The 21,011-nt window shown below is 50.2% G+C and overlaps 1 protein-coding gene across 1 annotated transcript; it reads right to left on the bottom strand.

The window, feature by feature from the left end:
* Positions 1-116: 116 nt before the first annotated feature.
* On the bottom strand, positions 117-19,346 carry SP2 (Sp2 transcription factor). The gene is given in 10 exon segments (XM_030540980.1): positions 117-1,372; positions 1,839-2,032; positions 2,147-2,321; positions 6,524-6,574; positions 6,577-6,622; positions 6,624-6,824; positions 7,469-7,507; positions 7,510-8,424; positions 9,210-9,286; positions 19,258-19,346. Coding segments are annotated over 9 exon segments (1,785 nt in total). The 5' UTR covers positions 9,273-9,286; positions 19,258-19,346; the 3' UTR covers positions 117-1,271.
* Positions 19,347-21,011: the final 1,665 nt, after the last annotated feature.

Genomic DNA, 21,011 nt, shown 5'->3' with positions numbered 1-21,011 from the left:
TGTGTCTAAACAACTGACCTGGTCACCCCCCAACTAACCTTCTCATCTCTCCTCAAAAGCTGGTCTCTCTTACCGGGCGTTACGCTTACGAGACAAAGGATCCTTTGCTTCCCATGCTGGGTTTGCCTCTGGCGACTAAATTTATTTAGCAAGAAAAAACTCTTGGCTGACTCTGCACCAGCCAGCCAGTTACATCGTTAATAAAGAACAACAGATCTGTCACTTAATTCATAAAACATACCTCAAGCAGTTACACCTAAAAAATAAAGTGGATTTTTTTTTAATTTAAAAGCTCAAAAATAACAAGCCATATATGTTTTTGAAACATGTAGTAAACATGGAAGCAATATAGTCTATCATACAATATACACTATACACAGTGATGGGCTGCGGGGAGGTGTGTGTGGGGGGCATTATGGGCAAAAGAGGATTTAAAGATCCAAGATTCGAAAGGAAACGCCATGTCACTGGGAAATGAAAAGGAAAAATAAATCAGTGGAGAGAAAAAAAAACCTCTTCATTATTGGAAAGAACTTTGGAGGAAAAGGATTGGGAGGGGAGATTATTAACCAGGCACAATTAAATAAAAAAAAAGCACTCAATACACAGTGTTCATACTCGGGAGCTGGGAGCGTAAGGCAACAATTTCCATAGAAAAAAAGGACCTTCCAAGGAGTTTATATAGAGAGATATTTATAGATATTTATAGATTTTAAATATAAAGTAGGAATGTGCCGCACAGCACCGGGTGGGCTGTCTGTGGAGTGCTGCCCCCTGCTGTGTCAAAGCTTCACAAGCGCGGGAGGAGGAGGGGGCCCACCGTGAGAAAGTTTCGCTGGCATTCCTTGTGCCGTTTACACACGGCCCTGCTTGTTCCAGTCCCCCAGCCTGCGGCGCAGCGAGGAGGGGCTGCCACTCGCACCCATGTCAGCATTTTCCTTTGGAAATAAGAGCTTCTCCTTCGTCCCGGCCCGTGCGATCAACGTCCGGCTCTGACGTGCTCTGCGGAGGAAGGAGCTGGATTCCCAAGGTTTGGGCTGGAAGGTGGATGGCTTCCAAGGAAGGAAGCTCAGCAACGACTCCTCTCCCCACGCGGACACCTCTGGGAGGGTATCAAAGCCAGGAGTTGCGACTACGGTTTGCGGATTCCCAGGCTGGCTGGTTGCCCAACCCTTACACCGTACCCTTGCCGGGGACTGTCCATGACAGTGCGGGGCTTAGCCGGTGCTTAGAGGGCCCAGCTGGCGGCCCCCGTCTGGCTGCCGCTAATCCTACAAGTTCTTGGTGACCAGGTGGGTTTTATAGTGCTTCGTCAGGTGGTCACTTCTCATGAAGCGCTTTTGGCACTGCGCACACTCAAAACGCTTATCACCTGCCAGGGAAACAAGAGCAACGTTCAATGCGCCAGAGGCCGGTGCTCTGCTGCAGCCAAGCACCCAAGACTCGATCGCTCCAGCTTGGAAGGGCGTGTGTTGCAACCTCATGCCGGGAAGGTGGAAAGCACCGATGCATAGTCCCCTTCCCGCCCAGCTCCCCGTATGCACAGCTAAAACCCTGTCCCTCCCCCTGCAGGGAGATGACAGATCTGTGCCAAGCTGCGGTTGGGGCAACGCGAAGGCAGCAGAGACCCCATACATTCTGGAGCCCCCCTCCCCATCGCCTCGGTGGGCAAGGCGGCAGCATGCTCTGGGGTTACTGGCAAAGCAGAAGCAGGGGAGCAGGGAAGACAGTCCCACAAATGACCAGCTCCAAGATACGGCAGGGCTCTCCTCCCAACTACATGCAAAGCATCCTGGCAGGACACGGGAGATGGGGAGCAGGGGCGGCGGGCAACAGACCTGTGTGCGTCCGGGCATGCCGCTGCAGCTCGTCGCTACGCGTGAACCTCTTCCCGCAGAAGACCCAGTTGCAGACAAACGGGCGCTCGCCCGTGTGCAGGCGGACGTGGGCCCGCAGCAGCGAGGTCTTGCGGAAAGTCTTGCCGCACTCAGGGATGTGGCAGATGTGCTTCTTCTTCCCCTGTTCCCCTGACCTGGAGGGATAGGAAACCATCGCAACTGTTACTCTTGCTGACGTGGAAGTGGGCAAAGATGGCTGGCACTGTGCGTCTCCCCCATCGCCTGTCCCACCCCATCTGCCCACTCACCTTTTCTCCCCGTCCTTGCAGTTGGGGCAGGTGCACGCCATGCGCCGCCTCTTCTCGCCAGGCTGGATCTCCCCGGACAGTGCCTGCTCCATCTGCAGCTGGATCTGGGTGGGGCTCAGGCCGCTGATGGTCAGGTTGTTGCCAGACACGTTTTGGACCGTCAGCTGCTGCTGGCCTGCAGATGAGAAGCAGAGGGAGAAGGGTATTAAGGCTGCTGCTCAGTGTCCCCCTTGGGAACCCCCAACTCCAAGGGGAGTTGCAGCCCTCTCGCTGATGGTGCTGGACACTCCTCTTTTCCCATACTCCTCACGCAGGTAAGGCTCCAGCTGCCTAAGCAGATCAAATCCTTACAAGGGAGGCCTGGCAAAGGGAAAGGAACCAGCTCCAATAATGTGACCAGTCCCTACTCAGCAATTCCTTTCTCCTCTGTGCCACCCCAGCATGCAGTGTCCCAAAGGCCCTGGACCCCCCCCCCCCCATGGTGCTGGCCCTTTAAGGGGAAGGTAAGTCCCTTTTTTCTGAATATACTGTGCGGTTTTTCAAAGTTTTCAGGTTAACCCTTTGGGGTGGGGAACAGGAACAGGAAACGAAAAAAAGAAACTTTGAAAAAACGTTGCAATATATTTACAAAAAAATGGGACTTACCTGGCACCCTAGGGGCCAGCTCCCAGCTCTGGCTTCAGGGACGCAGGAGCCTGGGCCACGCCAGGGGCTGGAAAGAAAAAGACTGGTGTCAATGTCAGTGAGTAGAATTGATCCTCCCAGGGCCCCTGGATGATGGAAATCCAATATCCTTCAGTGCTGCTGAAAAAGGTCAGCTCAGCGCCTCTTCAGACCAAGGCTGTGTAGTTACTGAGCAAATACAGCATCGACAGGGCATGCTTTCCCTCCAGCATGCCTCAAGACTGCTCTGAAGGGATCCTCTCTCTGCAGCTGAGAGGGCAGCTCAGCTTCCACAGTGCTTGGCTTCACCACGGAGGCCCTCCAAGCAAGTGGCCAATAAGTGCCAACTGGGGAGTGGAGACGTCTCTGTGGAAAATGGGCTGAGACACCCATCAACTCATCTCATGTATGGAACAGCCAGCAGGCCCTGCAGAGCCTGGACTGGATCTGAACTTGCAACCCTTGAGGTGGAAGGTCCCATTATCATCTCAGGACTAGCCTCTTCAGCCATCTACCCTATGCTGGAGGCTGGTAATTTACCGTGAAACCACTACACCATGATGGATGATGCTGACAGGGGTGAATATCTGCCAGTGCCGATTCATTTATTTGCTCGTTTCGGGACAGATTTGTGTGCAAACCATGAATCATGGCAACTCACTTAGCAACTGTTCCGTATTTTACACTGCTTTGATTTAGCCAAGAGAGGAAGAACAGCTTCCAACTTAAAAATCCGTCTGGGAATCTTCCCACATCCTGCTGAGGAAGAAGCCCTCTGGCATGTCTTTCTGGATCCAAAAGCAGATGGCCCTTCTCCAGACAGAACTTCCTCTCCTGATGTTTCCTGCAGCAAAAGCCTCCAATCTGATCTCTGCCACTGAGAGCAATGGGTCGATCTACCCCGTTGGGTGGGGGCAGATGTAGGCAATGATTCTCTGCAGTCAGCTATGAAAGGAAGCATCTATGTCTGCCATGCCACCTTGGAACAGGAGGAGTGGAATGCAGTATTTGCAACCTCTCTATTGCCAAAGAGATCTGGGGACTTGGCTACACTACCTGCCAGATAGCGATTGATACAACAGAAATCAATTTATCGCATCTAGTCTAGATGCGATAAATCGATCCCCGAGCACTCTCCCGTCGACTCCTGTACTCCACCCCCGCAAGAGGCGCAGGCGGAGTCGACGGGGGAGCGGCAGCAGTCGACTCACCGCGGTAAGTTGATCTAAGTACATCGACTTCAGCTACGTTATTCACATAGCTGAAGTTGCGTAACTTAGATCAATTTCCCCTCCCGCAGTGTAGACCAGGCCTAAGACTCACCATTACCTCCAGCCTGCACAAATGCAGGATGGCAGCTGTGGTTTTGATATTTTCTCTGGCATAGTAGGAAAGCCACTTGCCCTAAGAAGGGGACACAGGGCTGTGTCCAGAACTGAACAGCAAGGGCATTATGAAAATAGATATTTTCCAGCAGGAGCTGCCATGGCTCAGGAGGCACAGCCACTCAGAATTCATGGATTTCTTTCTAATCACTAGTCCGGGACCAGCGCTTGGAAAATTTGAGAGATCCTGAAAGCATCTGTAGTGATCTGACTACTGGAAGCACCTTCACAATAGCCTTCCCCATGTGACTGTGGCAGGGAATAACTCACCACCTGCTAGAGCAGCGGTTTTTCCAAACTGTGGGTTAGGACCCCAAAGTGGGTTGCAACCCCATTTTAATGGGGTCACCAGCGTCACGTTAGACTTGCTGGGGCCCAGGACTTAAGCTTAAGGCCGAGTTCCAACCCCACCCAGGATGGCAGGTCTCGGTCTCAGCCCCCTACTTCCCGGGGTCATGTAGTAATTTTGTTGTCAGAAGGGGTGCAATGCAATGAAGTTTGAGAACCCCTGTGCCAGAGATAAGAGATAAAGGCTTTACTCTGCTGGAAGCTGGGATTCCAAACTTTTGTGTGGTATCAGTCACTGGGTTCCAGCACTAATGGTTTGTTTTAAATAGCTGCTGCTTAAATAACTGGGAGTGAAAGACAAAAGAATCAGGACAGGAAATCAGATGGAGGGATGGTATCACCCCTGACAGGGTATAGACTAGGACGAAGCAGCGAATTCCAGCTCTCCAAACATCTACCTCTAGTCTTGGGGTGGTCTGGTAAGTGGGGTGACCTTAAAACTCACTGGTCCCTACATCTACCGGACTTTTGGGAGATGGTAGGACTAAACAGAGCAAGTCTTAGCCCTCAGACAGGTGTGACTATCAATCCCTGCATTCGTTAATTAACATTGTAGCTCAGAGAGGCTGTGAACCCCCTGTTAGAATCATAGACTTTAAGGTCAGAAGGAATTGTTATGATCGTCTAGTCTGACCTCCTGCATAACGCAGGCCACAGAATCTCACCCACCCACTCCTGTAATAAATCCCTAACCTATGTCTGAGCTATTGAAATCCTCAAATTGTGGTTTAAAGACTTCAGGGTGCAGAGAATCCTCCAGCAAGTGACCCGTGCCCCATGCTGCAGAGGAAGGCGAAAACCCCCAGGGCCTCTGCCCTGGAAGAAAATTCCTTCCCAACCCCAAATATGGCGATCAGCTAAACCCTGAGCACGTGGGCAAGACTCACCAGCCAGACACCCAGGAATGAATTCTCTGTAGTAACTCAGATCCCACCCCATTTAACATCCCATCACAGGCCATTAGGCATATTTACCTCTAATAGTCAAAGATCAATTAATAGCCTAATTTAGGCAATTAATTGATCCCATCATAACGTCCCCTCCATAAATTTTTCAAGCTTAGTTTTGGCGCCAGATATGTCTTTTGCCCCCACTACTCCCCTTGGAAGGCTGTTCCAGAACTTCACTCCTCTGATGGTTAGAAACTTTCGTCTAATTTCAAGTCTAAACTTCCTGATGGCCAGTTTATATCCATTTGTTCTTGTGTCCACACTGGTACCAAGCTTAAATAATTCCTCTCTCTTGCTGGTATTTATCCCTCTGATATATTTGCAGAAAGCAATCATATCTCCCCTCAGCCTTCTTTTCGTTAGGCTAAACCAGCCAAGCTCTTTGAGTCTCCTTTCATAAAATAGGTTTTCCATTCCTCAGATCATCCAAAAGTGGCCCTTCTCTGTACCTGTTCCAGTTTGAATTCATCCTTCTTAAACATGGGAGACCAGAACTGCACACAGTATTCCAGATGGTGTCTCACCAGTGCCCTGTATAATGGTGCTAACACCTCCTTATCTCTACTGGAAATACCTTGCCTGATGCATCCCAAGACCACATTAGCTTTTTTTAAACAGCCATATCACATTGGCAGCTCAGTCATCCTGTGATCAACCAATACTCCGAGGTCCTTCTCCTCCTCTGTTACTTCCAAGTGATGCATCCCCAGCTGGAGCGCAGCACAGCTGATCTGACGGGCAATGCTTTCCCAGGAAGGGCCTGGAGAGGCCTCCCTAGGGCTGCAGAGATGCTATGTGGGATCTTTTGGGATGAAAGGGGCTATAGAATTGTAGGGCAGTTAACACCTGCAATACTCTGTCATGGGCACCAGGGCTTGGCTTAAGAGGGGGAATCCAACTGAAATCTACGCTGCCAGCTAGGAAGTTCCTGGTCTCCAGAACATTAAGGCTTTGGGAGCTCAGATAGTTCCTTCTCCCCCCTACCCCGCGTCAGAATCCCTAGAACCAGTGTGCAACAATGCATATCCCACCTCCGGTGTTGGTGATGGTGACAGGTACTCCTTGGACTTGGACACCGTTAAGTTGATGGTCTGCATCGCCTGGGCCGCAGCTGCAAGCTGAGCCGCGTTTCAAGCTAATAATGCCTCCGGCAGGGGCGATCTTTGGCAGGGTGCGCTCTTTGCGTGCAGCTGGCTTTTTGCAGCTTCCTCCTGCTTGGGAGCTGCGGGACACGGGGCTGCTGCACGAGGTGGGAGAAGGGGCCACCGTGACAGCCGGGGCTTCCTGAAGCAGCACAGTCTGCAGCTCCCCTGAAGGTGTTTTGAAGTAGACCTGAAGGAAGAAGGAAACGGGAAAGGAATCAGACCAGCCGTCGCTTAGCAAGAGCACAAATACGGCCTGCTGTGACCCACAGGATCGGAATGATGGGCTTCAGGTCCAGGACACCCAAGGCCGTAGTAAGTCCGCAATTCATGAGGAATTAAATGTAATTAACACACTACGACCAGCCTGCTAGAAGAGTTTTCTGTGCCTTCCCAGCATCAGGACGGCCCTGGATCTCTCCACCTAGTCATGATCAGTCAAGAATCAGGAGCAGGCTATGTAAAAATAAGGCAAGTCCTGCAAGGATTCATCACAAGAAAAGCTTCTGACACACAGGAAGGTGGCTGCTTGCCACACACCAGTGACATCAACCCCTCTCTGTACAACAGACTTAAATAAGTCTTCCACCTCCCTCGCGAGACAGCAAACCACCGTGCTTGATAACATGGAAATCTGGGCTTGCAATACTCAGCTTGAAAGGAGAAGTTGCCCAGGCATTTCTAAACACAAACCCTACCTGCAAAGAGATTCCTGTCTCATGCAGTACCCCAGGCCACTCTGCCTTTCCTTATGCACCACGCACTGAGTCAGGGATCCCTGGTGGATCTCCCAGACACAGATGTACCCACCAGAAAGGGTTAAGGACCTGGTACCTGGGTAGGAGTTGGCTCAGCTGCCTGGAATCTGAAAGTTTTTGAGAGGACTTCTGGGGGACGGTAGGGAGCGTAGCAGAGGCCGCCTGGACCACTCTCAGGGCCTGCTGGGGAATCTGTACCACCTGCTGCTCTTGCTTGGGTTGGACCACTTGGACCTGCTGCACCACCGCTGGCTGGCCTGAGCCAGGACTCTGCACTATCAGCAGGTTATTTCCTGCCTGGATGATGTTCTCTGCCGTAGTCTCTATCAACACCGTTTCTACTTGCTCAGCCACCGCCATGGCTGTCGTCTGGGCTGGTGACATGGCTTTCTTTCTAGTCTTTTTACAGGGCTTTGACGGGCTCTCGGTTATGATCTGAGCCTGAGCGCCGGGCTCAGCGGCATTCACCAGGTTATTAACCGGCAGGGTGAGCGTTACGTTGCTGCCGCCGCTCAGCTTAACAACGTTGCTTGCACTCTGCACAGATGATGCCCCGGCCTTGTGCGCGGGCGCCGGCTTGATTGGCACAGGCTTGTGTGTGGAAGAGGAGGGGGTAATGATCGCTTGGTTAGTGCCGGGAATAATCTGAATCTGGTTGGCAAGGTTCTGCTGAACTTGTATGGTCTGCCCCCCTGCTGCTTGAATCTGTGGGACAGTCTGGTACTGGATGTTCGTAGACGAGCGGGCCCCTTTGTTGATCATGGTTGGATTCTGAATGGCAAAGACCAGCTGCCCCCCGGGATAGGATGTCCCAAGCTGAGACCCCTGGATCTGAAAGAGGTTCCCTTTTGACGACAAGATCCCAAAGCTGTTTTTACTGGAACCCAGAGGAACTGGTGCGGGTTTGATGGGGACAAGTTTTCGAGGTGTGGGCTGAGGCGGGGCCGGAGGAGTGACGGCGGCTTCCACGGCAGGAGGACCAATTTTGCTACATGTCGCTGCAAGCAGGGCTAGTGGAGAGGGCTGAGAGTCCTAGAGGAGGAGACAGGAATGAGAGAAGGGGTCGAGTTGAGTTGGTCAGCTGATGCAGGAGATCAGTTTCAGAGGTGATGTAAACACAAAGCAAGCGTTTTAAGGTTTCTGTACAGCTGTTAGAATCTTCCTTACCATCACTAGCGCCTTTGATCTCAATATCAGAGGAGTAGCCGTGTTAGTCTGGATCTGTAAAAGCAGCAAAGAATCCTGTGGCACCGTATAGACTAACAGACGTTTTGGAGCATGAGCTTTCGTGGGTGAATACCCACTTCGTCAGATGCATGTAGTGGACTACATGCATCTGACGAAGTGGGTATTCACCCACAAAAGCTCATGCTCCAAAACGTGTTAGTCTATAAGGTGCCACAGGATTCTTTGCTGCTTTTGATCTCAAAGCGCTTTTCGTACACGTACCCCCCACATCCCCCTTTGGAGACAGGATGGTGTTACTAGACCCATTAAGCAAATGGGGAAAATGAGACACACAGAAGCGAAGGGATTTCTCCAAGGCCACAAAGTGACTCGGCGGCACAACTAGGAAGAGAAACCAGGAGACCTGGCTTCTGGTCCTGGGTTTTACAAGGCCACCCTTCCTTCCGAATCAACAGCACCAACCTCTACAGAGACAGGGGAGGAAGCTCTGCAGAAGATGCGGATCCCTTGAGGGTGCAGCAAGGCAGCCACTAGCAAAACGGTTTCACAAGCACATTACACAGCTGTGAGTGGGGTGTGTCCCGGAGCACTCAATGCCACAGTAAAGAGCCAGGCAATCTCCCTCTCACCTGTGCTGTGGAGGCAGCAGGCTGCAGGTATTCACTAGGACTCACTGCTGCAGTAGCGGCCATGCTGTCCTCTTGATCTGCAGGAAGGAAAGACACAGAGGGAGGAGTAAGGCGAAGGGTGACAACAAGGAGCATAGTTCTCTCCCTTCTGCATCACCTTCACTCCCTGAGGAATCACACAACACTTCAGTCCTCTAACTGATCTCGCCCTCCAAAATCATCAGCGCTGACCTAACAAATGGCTCCGTTACTGGCAGCGTGCGCCTTAATGTGAAATGGGATTTTAGCATTCCGCAATTTGTTATTTCAACCTTTGCACAGATTGTTGTTAACTGTAGAAGGGACCATTATGTCACCGTGGGCAGCAAACAGCAGAGGGAAATGGCTGGATCCCTCGATTATTTATTTGTGTCTTAGCAGCACCTCGGGGCCCTGCTGTGCTGGGTGCTGTACAAACACAGAGGAAGAGACAGACGGTCCCTGCCCTGAAGAGCTTTCAATCTACACAGACCAGACAGAGAAAGGGTGGGAGGGGAAACAGAGGCCCAGAGACTTGCCCCAGGCCATGCAGCAGAAAGAAGAGTAGATCCTCTGGTCTCACTCCCAGTCCAGTACTCTGTCTGCAAGTCCATGCTACCTTCTGTTTGCTTCCAAGGGAATGTCTACACTGCCAAAAAAACCCTGTGGCAAGGCATCGCCGAGCCTGGGTCTACAGACTCAGGCTTGTGTTCTGGCACTAAAAACAGCCCCGTAGACATTCTGCCTTGGGCTGGAGCGCAGGCGCTGAAGCCCACCCCACTCCCCGGGCTTCAGAGTCCAAATGGCCTACAGAGCTATTTTCAGTGCCGCAGTGCGAACCTGAGGCTGTAGACCCCGGCTCTGAGACTCACTGCCGTGGTGGTATTTTTCTGCAGTGTAGACATACCTGAAGTTTTCTATCAGGGTAAAGTTTTAATGCTGTTTTGGGTTGGAAACACAGTCAGTGCTGTGATTACTTTGGTGTGTTATTGATGCAGAATGTGGGAAGTCACTATGCAATTTTGGGATAACCCTCTGCTGGAGGTCCCCTGCTGGCAGTGCAACTGTGGGAGGTTGAAAGGAAAATGCGAACATGCAGATGGACAGGGAGGACATATAGCTGCAGCACTCAAAACGAAAGGACAAGAAAACATGGTGGATGATTTCATCAGAGCCAAAGCTAGACAGTGGAGTATACGGAGTTTGAAACAGGCAACTTAATGGGAAGAGAGAAGCGTTCAGGTCAAGGATGAGGCTACACTAGGTGGAGGCACAGTAAGAAAAGAGCTTGCCTGATACACTTAGCAGATGGAAGCAGAGACTGCAGTAGCAACCATGTCAATTATTGGAGTACTCTGATTAGAGACTAGATTCCTGTTACACAGTATCAGAACTTTACAGGTACAGCACTCCTGGATGTTTCCCGTATAACCGTCAGCAGTGAAAAGGTGAATACTGTTAGCACTTAATGGAAATACTTGTGCTTCTCCACTGAACATCCTTCTGACAGGAGTGGGCAAGTTCTCAACTTCTCAGCCCTAACACTCACTCTGCGCACTCCAGCGAGACAGCAGGGAATGAGGAAAGTTGCAATGAGCACAGCAGAAAGGATTGTTTTTTTACAGGCTTAACTACAGTGAAGCCAGGGAAAGACCATCCTAAATCCTTAGAACTTGCGGTGTCTTTTGTCCTGGAGTAGAAAGACATTTCATCCATGATATTTCCTTTCGTAAATTACCCGATCATCCCACCTAACTATCTTGGTATGGCTCAAAAGTTAGATAATATTTACCTAGAAGTAGGAGCTTTTCTAAGCCCGGACTCTCTGCGTTACAGTCACTGGCAGGGTACCAGTTTGAAATGGAGTTATGGACATTTGAGGAACACGGATGTTCACAGCCACTCTCACATCTTAGAGAGATAAAGGGAGGGGTGATCCTAGGCCTAAAGGTCTGGCACCCACTGTCAGAAACACTGTCAGTACACTCGCCCCAACCAAACGCGGTATCCACACTAGGAAAAAGGTTGGTTTTGCACATGGTAAGATCCCAGTGTGGACAAGGCAGTCTGTAGTTTCATGAGTGTCGAGATGAACGTGGGGAGGGCCTAGGGCTTACCTCAACTAGCAAACAATTGTAAAAACAACAATTGCCTAGTCCACGCTAGCACACTAACACATGATGCAAAACCACCTTTTTTCCCCTAGTGAAGACCTAGCCTCCCCATAAGCAGAAGGCAAATGCTGAAGTCCAAGAAAAGTGATCCACTCATGACACGGAGAAGCCAAGTCTTAGCTAATAGGGAGGGGAAGTGTTTAGTTCTAGTTTGCTTCCCTTTGCTGCTATGAACAAAAGGAGCCCATTTACAATTAGACAGGTCCTCACGGCAAAGCTTGGGATGATCTCAGAATGGGTAGGCAGGTTGTACTGCAGCTCAGCTCTCCAGCTTCAGCTGCCAACCCTGGGGAGATGTATGGTACCCATGCACCCTGCGCTCGCCATGAGCCACAGCTATCAAATCAAGGATGCAGTATCCACACCACCCAAGAACAGCACCCAACACCCTAAGCAACAGTGTGAGGGAAGACACCACAATGGGAGAGAAACAGAATGGCAGGCACGGTCTCTATACAATAGGAGACACATGGCACACAACAGCTGAGTCTGCATCAGCCTGTGAAAAGATAGGAGGAAAGGAATAGAGTCTTGAAGTGCCAGGAGTGTGAACCCTGGGGCTATTTACCACCAGGTACAAGAAGATCTGACTACATCTCCAGTGATTCAGACAAGGTGGGTAGTTCTTGAATAGTGCTCAATAGCACTTTCTTCCACACGGCCTCTCACGTATGGAAGAAGAATCTCTGTAACCATCTGCAAAGCCACCCCCATGACCTCCTTCAAACTCTCCTGGGCCATGATGCCTCTAAAAAACTTGACAACGGTTAGGCAGCTGGTGTGCTGACCAGTACTGTCTTATTGTTTCCTTATGCTCCTCCATCTGTCGGTATCCACCTGTTGTCTCATGTTTTGTCTTTAGATCACAAGCTGTTTGGGGCAGGACCCTGTTTGTTCTGTATCTGTACAGTACCTAGCACCATAGGGCCATGGTCAGTGACTGCGGCTCCTACAGGCTACCATGATATAAATAAGAAACAGTAAATATAACTGAATTACATCAATATTTCTTCCAGGTAGGTCGATGGAGAGACCTAGTGACTTAATCAAATCAAGCAGCACAGTATGTTATATCAATTTAAGGAGTAACTCTAGGAATCAGTGTGTCTCTACACTTTACTCAACACAGGAGCCAGTCATCTGAGCTTAATGAAGCTCAGGGCGAGGACAAAGGCTATTTATCTATTTCAGATGCAATTAAACCCAGAACACTTAGTACCGTCAATGTCCTATGCTCTCATTCTCCTGTTTTGACTGACCTGCAGGTTACTGACTATTGTTGGTCAGCAGAGACAGAAAACTTCTCTGTGAGCAATGCTGAATCTTCCCCAAACAGAGAGTAGCAAGAAAACTGAACTAGCAGGCTCCAAGCCAAGTCACCCAGGAGTCCACTTCCCAAAAGCAGACAGTTCAATACGGAGTAAGGAGAGACTCCAGACTTCTCCCAAAGCTACACAAAGGCTCTTTCACATCCTGCCATGGCCAAGTGCATAAATCCTCACAGAGTCAGTTTAGAGATTTCCCAGAGCCTGGGACATCATCAGATGGAAATTATTTGCACCAGTTCTGATAGAAGGGCATCCATTCCTTCAAGCCACTCTCGCTCATTCACTGTGGTAACCTCTCCGCCACTGAAGCATCAGATGTTTGTGCCCAGCTAGCTGGCCTGTGATAAAAGGACACATTCTTCCCAGAAAACTAGGGGCTTGAACTCCTGCCCAACCTAAATGACTGCACCCTCCCTTTCAGCAGAAGCAGGAACTGCTATGGATTAACTTCTTGGATGGCACACGAATGACATTAAGCCAGAGCAAAAAATGAAACACATTAAGGGAGTGGGGGGAGGGTGTCATTAACCTTTATAAATCAGTTAGGAGGATAAATGTGGAGAGAGAAGTCATCTCTCTGTGTTTGCTGTCTGAACCCCGTGTTAATCTGTCACCCAACCATTTCCTCCCAACGTCCCCTGGTGACAGTTTGACATTTTGAAAGGCAGCAGAGTGCAAATCCACTTACAGCATGGTAAGACCAATGGGCTATTTAAACACAACTTCCAGGAGCCCACCTCTCTATCCAATTTAGATTTGGGGACAGAACCAGAATTTGCCAGAGTAAATGTATCCAAGCCTGTCGTCTTCTGGGCTACAGACCTTTATGAGAGGCAGGAGAAGTTCCTCCTTGGCAAACAATCACCACTTATCATCTAACAGCAGTTTGCTGTGAACTACACACTTATTCGCCAAGAAGTCACTGAACAATTCAGAGTCACTTTGCCCTTCTGTAAACCCACAGCTACAGTCAAGTGCCAAACGGAACAGAACACCCCTTGAACCTGTCAAAGAGCGCTCTGTCTACCCCATTCCCACTGTACTTCAGCTCTCTGCTTGCCACAGGCGCGCTTGTGTGCAAAAAAACCATATCACCAGGTAAGCCCAGTCTGAACATCACACCATCTGATGTTCTCCTACTCCCTTGCCTTCTGAGAGGAAGATGAAAGAAAGATACCTTGAAAACTGCTGGTTGTTTCTTTTATCAAGTTATTTGGGCAAATACAATTAGGACTTGTTCCTGCCCTAGGATACACAAACAGGGATGTGTGTGTACTAGCTAACTGTCTAGGTAGCAAGTCTTTAAGCATGCAGGCTAAACAGCTCTCTTCATTAGTTCAGGATGCATTTAAGAACTCCACAGGACTGCAGTCTGAGCAATCAAGCTGTAGAACAAGAACGAGAAAACTTACCAATCGCGCCAGCCAATGAGAACCCATTTCCAGCCAGTAGTAACGCCTGTTAGAAGCCAGCTGGAACATTCACACCAGCACGATTGGTAGGTTTTCTGAGAGGCGACTCCTTCACCTGTCACAAGACTTAATTTTCTGAAACTCTGCCGTTATCTTCAACATTCTACGAAAGATATAAAGGGAAGAGTGGTTTGGGGTTGTTGTTTTTCCCCTAATGATAGTTAGCCCCTTTCATTGGGGCTCTGCCATCAGGAAATTTTCCTTTGTATCTACAACTTCCTTCTCAGTATAAAGAGCCTATGCAAATACTTACATAAGACACCTATCAACACTCAGTAGCACAACATGGCAGAACATGTCTCCAAGTCCTGCAGTCTGGTCTACGCAGGCAGTCTCCTACACAGATATGAAGACTGCATAGGTGTAAAAGGTCTATCTATCTACATTACTGTGGGATCCAAGGGCCTCACAATCTTTAATGTATTTAGTCTCACAACACCCCCGTGAGGTAGGAATGTATTGTCCCCATTTTACATATGGGAAACTGAGGCACAGCAAGGCCAAGTGACTTGCCCAAGGTTGCTAGTCTGTAATGGAGCAGGGACTTAATCCCACATTTCTCAATTTCTAGGCTGGCCCCCTAACCATCCTTTCCACTCATATGGATCATACTGCATGGCTGGAGCTCATGTATGAAAGAAACTACACTGGAAATAAAAAACACAAAGGAGCAGCCACCTAACCAAAAGCAGTCTTCGCATATGTGGCTACAGCTGACCTCACCAAATCACAGCTTTAGGTAACAAAGCCCTGTCCCTGGGCCTGGTCTACACTGGGGGGGGACCAATCTAAGATACGCAACTTCAGCTATGAGAAATAGCGTAGCTGAAGGCGACGTATCTTAGATCGACTTACTTTGTGTCCTCACAGCACGGGATCGACGGCCGCCACTCTCCCGTCGACTCCACTTCTGCCTCTTGCCCTGGTGGAGTTCCGGAGTCGACGGGGAGCACGTTCGGGGATCGATGTATTGCGTCTGGATGAGACGCGGTACATCGATACCTGATAGATCAATCACTACCCACCGATACAGCAGGTAGCGTAGACATACCCTTAGTGGGGACAGGCCTAAAAAAGAGTAAGATGTTAAACTGACTGAAAGATGGGGACAGAAGCTTCCTCTTTAGCAGAGGATTAGAAATATATGTTTACTGCAGTCAGACGGCAGATTTGGGAAACTTAAAAATAATTACTAAAACCATAAAAGTCAGCTGAGGGAGAAATTTTGTTTTTATTCTCATTCCTCACAATGGTTATTTATAATTTGTTTAGTGTCAACAAGATGCTTGGAGATGCACATTGGGTAGGTGAGCAGAGCTCTGGTTCCACATTTAATAGGACTGCCAGATAGAGTAGGTCCAAAATTTAAGGCTAATGGAGGAAAAAATGGATCTTAGTAAAATTGTTTGAGATGATTAGACGGACCTTGGTTCTGCCCCAGTATGGTCATTCTTATTAGCTTGTGATGAACACACATACACCCCTGAGAGACATAATAAGCCGACTTAACCCCCAACGTAGACAGTGCTAGGTCAACGGAAGAATTCTTCTGTCAATCTAGCTACTGCCTTTTGGGCAGGTGGATTACCTACAGCAACACGAGAACACCTCCTGGTGCCAGAGTGTTTACACTGATGCGCTACAGCAGCACCACTGCAGTTGTGCTGTTGTAGCATTTTCAGTGTAGGCACAGCTTAAAAGAAGTTACAGAAAATGTATTTTTTCAGTATGTTTACCCTGTGGATTGGCAAGCACTGTGTGTTTAGTTGCTTTCACTGTTACCGTGTGAAGCAGTGGTTCTGGATCAGGGTACACATACTCCTGGAGGTACGCAGAGATCTTCAAGGGGGTACATCAACTTATCTAGATATTTGCCTAGTTTTACAACAGGCTACATGAAAGCACTAGCAAAGTCAGTACAAACTAAAATGTCAGACAATGACTTGTTTATACTGCTCTATATACTATACCCTGAAATGTAAGTACCATTTTATATTTAAATTGATTTTATAATTATATGGCAAAAATGAGAAAGTCAGCAATTTTTCAGTACTAGTGTGCTATGACACTTCTGTATTTTTATGTCTGATTTTGTAAACAAGTAGTTTTTAAGTGAGATGAAACTTGGGGGGGGGATAACTCAAGACAAATCAGACTCTAGAAAGGGGTACAGTAATCTGGAAAGGTTGAGAACCATTGATATAGAGGCAGCTGGCAAAGGAAAAACAAGTGTTATGAATTTAAGGCCAGAAGAGACCACTGTGATCATTTAGTCCGACTCCCTGCACACCGCAGACCAGAGAATTTCACCAAATTGTTTCCGCATCAAGCCATAACTTCTGGTTGGCCTACAGCATACATCTGAGAGAGAAAATCCAATCTTGATTTATTAAAAATCTGAAGTGATAGAAACTCCATTGCATCCATAGATAAGTTGCTCAAGTGGTTAATTATCCTCCCTGTAAACTGTGCACCTTCTTATTGCTAGATATAAATTAGTATAATTGGCACTAAAGAATAAGTAATAAGACCGTTATACACATCCACAAGGGAACTGAAAATTGTATTTATATAAAATTTATTTTCAGAATTCAAAGGGTGATCTCTGCCAAAAAAAATTTAAATATGTCAATTTCAACTTAACAGCACCCCTTTAATATTCTTAAGTGTTTATCACTAAGGCAAAATGTTTTTAAGATATGATGTTTAACCTGAGTGATCGCTCTAGCACCAAAACTTCAATATGTTAGTTCTGGAGTTTCTTCATCAATCAATTCTTTGTCATCAATTCTGATTCTTTAATGATGTCTTTTCCCTCAAAGAAGAAAGTTTTCACTAAAACCAAATCTGCAACCAGCACATCAGGCTGCACTGAAGACAGCACAAGGCTTGCAATTTACGTTGCTACACCGGAGTCTGCTGTATGGCTTTGTCCTCAGCAGACTTTTTGGGGAAATCCCTCACCATTTCAGCTTCATACCACTGTAACACTGGGAGTGCAAACGTTGACAAAGTACTACAGGTGGCTACTGGTGCTTTGACTACATATGTGTCATGTTATAAAGATGACTGGCTCCCAGGGCACTCACACTCTTATAATTTAGACTTAACATAGTCCTAACCCCAAGATATTGTTTTGAGTCACTTGGTCCCAGACTCGGGTCTCTAAACCCGTACTTCACAGCCTTCCTATAACAGACAGTAGGAGACATATGGAGGGTGTGGATATTTTAACTGCTTGATAGTAAACAACACATTACATGGAGCCCTTGGGACTCTAGCAGCATCAGGGAATGAGAGGCTGATCAGGCCCTGCAGAGACTTCATCAGCAACAGTCCTGCTGCACCCTGTGGCTCCCAAAGCATCCCACGCCGGTGAGGTTCTCCAGCTCCAAGCACCCAGGGACCAAGAATCCCTGCATCCCCACACACCCCTGCTAACCCCGTCAGTTTCACCCCACCCTACCCCATGTACTGTAGGGAAGCAGATACCCAGTTAATCCCCTCCATGCCCCATTCTCATCTCCGGGCAGCCTACTCATCCCCTTCCCCAAGGTACCACACAAAGTGCCCTCCACACCCACCTCAATGCACTTGGGACCATGCAAACCTCCATGCCCCTCAACCTCAGTGTCCCTCACCCTATCCCTATGCACCAATGATTACGCAAACCTCCGTATCCCAGTGTCCCCAACGCACCAGAGGACCCCACAAAAGTCTCCCTGCCCATCCCTAGCGCCCCTCCAATGTTCAGCCCAGTGCATTGGGGGACCATGCAAACCTCCCTGCCCATCCCTGGTCCCCACAATGCCTGCCCCGATGCACCGGGGGACCATGCAAACCTCCCTCGCCCCTGCCCATCCCCAGCACCCCCAATGCACCAGGGACCCTTGCAAACCTCTCTCCTCCCTGCCCATCCCCGGCGCCCCCAATGCACCGGGGGGCCATGCAAACCTCCCTCCCCCCTGCCCATCCCCGGCGCCCCCAATGCACCGGGGCACCATGCAAACCTCCCTGCCCCCTGCCCATCCAATGCACCGGGGCACGATGCAAACCTCCCTCCCCCCTGCCCATCCCCGGAACCCCCCAATGCACCGGGGGGCCATGCAAACCTCCCTCCCCCCTGCCCATCCCCGGCGCCCCCAATGCACCGGGGGGCCATGCAAACCTCCCTCCCCCCTGCCCATCCCCGGCGCCCCCAACGCACTGGGGCGCCATGCAAACCTCCTTCCCCCCTGCCCATCCCCGGCGCCCCCAATGCACCGGGGGGCCATGCAAACCTCCCTCCCCCCTGCCCGCCCCCAATGCACCGGGGGGCCATGCAAACCTCCCTCCCCCCTGCCCACCCCCAATGCACCGGGGGGCCATGCAAACCTCCCTCCCCCCTGCCCGCCCCCAATGCACCGGGGGGCCATGCAAACCTCCCTCCCCCCTGCCCGCCCCCAATGCACCGGGGGGCCATGCAAACCTCCCTCCCCCCTGCCCGCCCCCAATGCACCGGGGGGCCATGCAAACCTCCCTCCCCCCTGCCCGCCCCCAATGCACCGGGGGGCCATGCAAACCTCCCTCCCCCCTGCCCGCCCCCAATGCACCGGGGGGCCATGCAAACCTCCCTCCCCCCTGCCCGCCCCCAATGCACCGGGGGGCCATGCAAACCTCCCTCCCCCCTGCCCGCCCCCAATGCACCGGGGGGCCATGCAAACCTCCCTCCCCCCTGCCCGCCCCCAATGCACCGGGGGGCCATGCAAGTCCCCGCGAGACTCCGGCACAGCAGGAGCTGCGGGTCCCCGGGGAGGCGGGTTTCCCCGCCCGTCCCGCCTCCTCCCGGGCCCGGAAGCGCCGCCCGCCCGTAGCCCGGGGAGGGCGGAGCAGGCCCCACGCCCCCTTCCGGGTCCCCGGTCCACCAGGGTCGGCGCCGCTCCCTCCCCCGCTGCCGGGGCCCCGGGCCCGGCCCCTCCCGCGCGACCTGCCCCCGTTCGCGGGCCCGGGGCGGGGCCTCCCGGGACCTGCCCGCCCGGCCCCCCGCCCTGGGCAGGGGCGAGCGAAGTGCACAGACCCGGCTGCAGCGGAGGAGGTGGCGGCGGCGGCTCCGACCCCCTCACGGCGCCATCTTCCTCCTCCTCGGCCGCCCGGGCACCGCCCTGAACGCCCCGCCCCCTCGACTGCAGTACGGCCAATCCCCACCCGACCAGCACTTTTTCTGGCCAATGGGAGCAGGGACACACTTGCATTAACCAATCCAGCGCCACTAACGCCTGATTGGCGTTTCCGCCGATCAATCGAACCCAATGATGGAAAGCCGGCTGCACCAATGGACGGCTGATTTGAGAATGACGGACGGATCCGGTCGACCAATAGAAAGACTAATTTCTGATTGACAGTGCGGCTTACCAATCGATGGGAAACCAAACTATCGCCCACTAGTAATTGATTGACAAGTTAATTGGGGGGAGAAATAGACTAAAAATAGGCGGGATTTGTTCGGTAGAGTTATGCGATTGGTCGCTACAGACGATGATTGATACGTACAATAGCCAATCAAAAAATCAGACGGTCCAATTCACCCTCCTATTGGCTCTTCTAAATCAGCTGGGCTGTGAATTCTGGAAGGTTAGTAACAGTGACAGCTGTTCCACTTCAGAGGTGGTTGCACTTCAGTGCTGGGCCTCTACGTCTCCCTATGGACATAACTTGTTCCAAATTGGCTGCAGCTGTTGGGTGCCCAGCTCTGGAGAGCCAGTGGTGCTGAGCTCCCCAAGCTCCCAGTGACTAACTGGCTTTGTGGGCGCTCAGCACTTCTGCAACATCAGAGACACATCAATCAACAGCCACTTTTTTTGGAAACTGATGTGATCAGCTGCCCTGTTCCACCACAGAAGTGGTTGCATTTCATTGCTTTCTTCTACGGAAAGTGCTGTGGGATCCTGTGTGATGAAGGAAGTTACATATTAATACCTAATACATTCCTTTTACATATTATTATGAATTGTATCACACACTACAGTGCTAGGGGCTATCCAAATGCTCACGTGCTGTCCTTGCTGCCAGGAATTCACAATCCAAGAGCAAGCAGGCAAGGAAAAGGAGGTTAAGGGAACATGCAATTTAAATGCTAGAGCTCTGATTTTTAAGATCCTTTGCCTTGTTCCTGAATCTATTCTTGAGGCCAAATGTTCAGCATGCAAGACTGAAAACAGATTTTCAAAAGAGCTCAACTCCTGTTTAAAAACAACAAGGAGTCTGGTGGCACTTTAAAGACTAACAGATTTATTTGGGCATAAGCTTTCGTGGGTAAGAAACCTCACTTCTTCAGATGCCCCAAGCATCTTTAAGATGCTATCGGGCTCCTTGTTTTTGTGGATACAGACTAACACAGCTGTCCCCTGATTTTTAAATCCTGTTTAGGCACCTAAACAAGAGCCAGATTTTCCACAAATGCTAAGAATCCAGCAGCTCCCAGTGTGGCATGGTATTCCTTCTTTTTGCTGATACAGACTAACAGGGCAACCACTCTGAAATCAGAGTACAGACAGAGGCTACTGTTTACATGCAACTAGACCTGATTTACCATCATCCCTGGTGTGGAATCTAGCAAGACTGGAGGGAGGAAGCTCTTGAAAGCTGATGTCTGCTGAAGCTGGCTGAAAAGGTCATTCTGAAACTCCAGGGGGCATCAAATGCTTCTGAATTTGCAAATCAGTTCTCAGGGTTCCTGCAGTACTCACTCTGTCCTACGTGGCAGAGTGATATTTGCCAACCAGATTCTGGCCAGAGTTTGAAAACACACGAAAAACATATTCCATGCATTTG

Source organism: Gopherus evgoodei, chromosome 23, assembly GCF_007399415.2.
Source record: "Gopherus evgoodei ecotype Sinaloan lineage chromosome 23, rGopEvg1_v1.p, whole genome shotgun sequence".
NCBI classification, from domain to species: domain Eukaryota; kingdom Metazoa; phylum Chordata; order Testudines; family Testudinidae; genus Gopherus; species Gopherus evgoodei.
Note: the sequence above shows the minus strand (reverse complement) of the source record. Positions and strands in the feature narration are given on the sequence as shown.